Source organism: Anarrhichthys ocellatus, unplaced genomic scaffold, assembly GCF_004355925.1.
Source record: "Anarrhichthys ocellatus isolate YVR2014 unplaced genomic scaffold, GSC_Weel_1.0 scaffold111, whole genome shotgun sequence".
Taxonomy (NCBI): Eukaryota; Metazoa; Chordata; class Actinopteri; order Perciformes; family Anarhichadidae; genus Anarrhichthys; species Anarrhichthys ocellatus.
The window spans coordinates 93,301-97,154 of record NW_022280141.1 but is presented as its reverse complement, the minus strand read 5'-3'; the positions used below and the strand labels follow the sequence as shown (position 1 = coordinate 97,154).

At 40.2% G+C, this 3,854-nt stretch overlaps 1 protein-coding gene across 2 annotated transcripts in view; it reads left to right on the top strand.

Annotated features, from left to right (window-relative positions):
• The window catches only part of LOC116399420 (troponin C, skeletal muscle-like), a 33,687-nt gene that overhangs the window by 27,782 nt on the left and 2,051 nt on the right, over positions 1-3,854 (top strand). For both annotated transcript variants that reach the window (XM_031876571.1, XM_031876572.1), the window contains 2 exons: positions 1,370-1,484; positions 2,891-3,027. In XM_031876571.1, the coding sequence (XP_031732431.1) occupies positions 1,370-1,484; positions 2,891-3,027 (252 nt within the window). The remainder of the gene's footprint in view (positions 1-1,369; positions 1,485-2,890; positions 3,028-3,854) is intronic.

Below are 3,854 nucleotides of genomic sequence, written 5' to 3'. Positions count from 1 at the left end.
TTTGGAGAGCCGTGTTGTTGAGAGACTGGTCCCCGTGTGTCTGAGAGAAGGCAGCTAGTCTCAGCACCAGCTGACATAGGGGACTCTTCTCTGGGCTCAGTTTTCCTGACATCTGGGGCGTTTTTGGAAAATCATGACATTGGTTTTCTTCATGTTCACTGCCAGGGCCCAGTTGTGACAGAACTGTTGCACTCTGTCCAGCTGTTGCTGTAGTCCTGGTTCAGTAGGAGACAGTAGAACCAGGTCATCGGCATGAAGCAGACACTTCACCTCTCTCTCTAGGAGGGAGAGCCCAGGAGCAGCACATTGATCCAACTCAACAGCAAGTTCATTTATATATATATTAAATAAAGTCGGACTTAAGTTGCAACCCTGACGAACACCTCTTTTCTGGGTGAAGGATTCAGTTTGTTTGTCTCCAATTTTAACAGCACATCTATTTTCCAAATACATTGATTTAACCAGATCATATACTTTGCCCCCTATCCCACACTGTAGGAGTCTGTAGTAGAACCCTTCATGCCAAATAGAATCGAAGGCTTTCTTGAAATCAATAAAACAAGCAAATATTTTACCATTTTTTGTTTGGTGGACATGTTTGTTAATTAAAGTATGAAGGGTATATACATGGTCGGTGGTCCGGTGTTTTGGGAGGAAGCCAATTTGATTTTTACTCAAGATGGAGTGTTCGTCAAGGAAATGTAGTATTCTTTTATTGAGAATACTACAGAATAATTTACCGAGACAGCTGCTGACACAGATGCCCCGGTAGTTACTAGGGTCTGACATGTCACCACTCTTATGAATGGGTGAAATGAGCCCTTTGCTCCAGGAGTCAGGAAAACATCCTGACTGTAATATGATGTAATCTCTCTGTCCCTCTCCTCTTTTATGACTGATAGCTTCAGATGTCCCACCTGACAGTTTCCCCGATTTCAGCCAGTTTAGCATATTTGCATGAATGTTGCTGAATGAATGAAGTTAGCTGTTAGCTGACGTTAGCTGCACTAGCTAGGCTAGCTAGTGTGTACGTGGCGGCAGGAGCTGAAGTGCATTTATTTATTAAATTGTAAGTTTTAAATTTTTTATTTAAATCTTTCAAAGGGAATTTTTATAATTCATGTTTTTATTTTGTGAAAAATCCCACTTAAATTTTTTTAAATTATATTTAATATTAATTATTACACCATTAGACCACCATTACATTTTTCCTCTCGCGCACCCCCTAGAGGCAGCTCGGGGGTGCGCGCACCACACTTTGGGAATCCCTGCGTATAGAGGGTGCTATAACGAGTGGAGATGGTGCTCAGGTTGCACTGCATATGTAGCTTCCTTCCCTTTAAGTCCCCCCTCCCCCCTCTCTCCTCAGGCAGCGGTACCATCGACTTCGAGGAGTTCTTGGTCATGATGGTGCAACAGCTCAAGGAGGACCAGGCTGGAAAGAGTGAAGAAGAGCTTTCAGAATGCTTCCGTATTTTTGACAAGTATGACTCGTAATACTGATGCAAAGACAAATACAAACTACCACGTGTTACCGCATTGAAGACGTTCACCTTGTGCTGTGGCTGAATTGAAAAGCCCATTAATTAGAATATTTGAGAAATAGGCAACATTTTAATGGCCTGCAGAACCTTTTTTGAACACTTTGAAAAAAGTGCATCAAAAAACTTTATTTATAAATCTTATGCGATACTATTGACAAAGCATCGGATAACTTCCCATCCAAAATAGCTACATTGTGAAAATATTTTGGGCACCTTAAAGCATTATCTTTTAGTACTGTATATATACTCACCATTGTTGGATAATTGTTATAAATGTATGTATGTGTGTGTATGTGTATATGTATGTATATGTGTATGTGTGTGTGTGTATATGTATATGTGTGTGTGTCTGTAATTATATATATTCACTGTGTTTGATCTCTAACTCCTGAGGGATATATCTGTCTCTTTAGCTGCTAAATGCTCCACTATTTATTTCAAGTGGCTGACTTTGTCTGTCTGCGGTTTGGTTCTGAGCAGGGAGTGTACAGTGGGATTTTTAAGAGCTTTTTCACTGAGAACAGCTGACCTGCTGTAGCCAAAGACAACACTATGAGAACAGAGAGTCAACCACAACAGTAAAGCTGAGGGCCGGACAGCTAAACATTGAGCTGAAACTACTGTATAAAAAGCTCCGTAAAAGACAAATACACAGCTGTAATTTGAAGGAGTATATTGATTGTAAGGGGACTGACATTCCCCAAGTGGCCACAAACACAACTCAAAATTAATCTATGCTCTGTATGTGCTGGATGTGTAAATAAGCAACTGTCTGCTACCATGTTCAACATGGTAACATGTCCAAAATGACACTATGTGAGCCAGGACTGATTCCTCAGTATTATAACAGATTGGACTAGAGCCTGATCAATACAGCATCTGGACAATACATCGGGTATCGATATTATCTCATCACAGATATGTTGTATCAGCGTACACGTTGGCTGATTACATGAACATTGCAGCACAGAAAGAGGCCCTTTAGAAATTGTGCCACCGTTACAGATTTTGTCCGGCACTGACATTCTTCAACTGCAAAATATCCCACTTAGTATATTGGTCAAAGTTCTTCAACAACCAAATTTAAGGGATCCTTGTGCAATGCATTTATTTAAAAAAAGTTATATCCAGCAAAACTATTGACTTAGTTAAGCCACAGGCCACAGTTAAGGCTGCGGAATGATAGAAGTATTGATGAAAACTGGCCTGAACTTTAAAAATAAACTAAACCTGTTTTTAATGAATACGTCCAGTGTGTGTGTTTTGCGTGGTGATGTAGGAGAGCAGCAGGTAGGCGGGAGATTCATTTTTCCACGTTTTCATTTGATGTTGCTTCTTATCCTCAGGAACGGAGATGGTTTCGTCGACCGGGAGGAGTTTGGAGAAATCCTCCATCTCACTGGAGAGCCAGTGGTAGAAGAGGATATTGACGAGATGTTCGGTGAAGGTGACACAAACAAAGACGGAAAGATTGATTTTGATGGTAAGATTAAGCTTTGTATCGAGCCAGAAGCGTTTCTTCTTCTCCTGTGGACTGCGCAGCGTCTTCCATAATGTCTGCAGTATCATCAGAGAGAGAGACTAGACTTCCACATCCGCTCACAACATTTTCAGTTGCACTGTCACAGTATACAGTGACACTTATTCGCTCTCTTTTTCAGAGTTAGATGAGAAGGTAAATACAGCTCTCAAATGTTTCCGTCTTTATGTTACTCTCAGATAACCAGCTGCTTCATAATCAGTCAGACTTAGGAGTGGTATCAAGCTCTCTCTGTTTGTAACTTTTCCAAGGTTATGTGCTTCAAAGTAACATACAACATCAACTCAACAGTCAGAAGAAAAAGACAATGTATATACATATAAAAGTGTATCTCTGCGTTGATGTCAATCTCATCTACATCTCACTCTTGGTAAGAAAGCAAATACGCATATTTCCCAGAATGCAGAAGTAGGCCTATTCCTTTATATAAGTCCCTGTAAATAAAATACTTTTTGGTTGAATCACTATTTATTATAAATGCCTCATATCAGAGTAATGTTTAGAGACTGTAACCATCAAATCTCACTTTTCACACCTATTTAGAGGAACCTAAACCTTGATGTATCACAATTATCTGTGCTGTTACAAAGCACAATGATTGTTTACTTCCCCTTTCATTAATGTAAATGTTAATCTAAATAGCAGCTTACTCACAATATATGGACTACAGTCACACGTTGACTTGTTCCGTGTGTGTGTGTGTGTGTGTGTGTGTGTGTGTGTGTGTGTGTGTGTGTGTGTGTGTGTGTGTGTGTGTGTGTGTGTGTGTG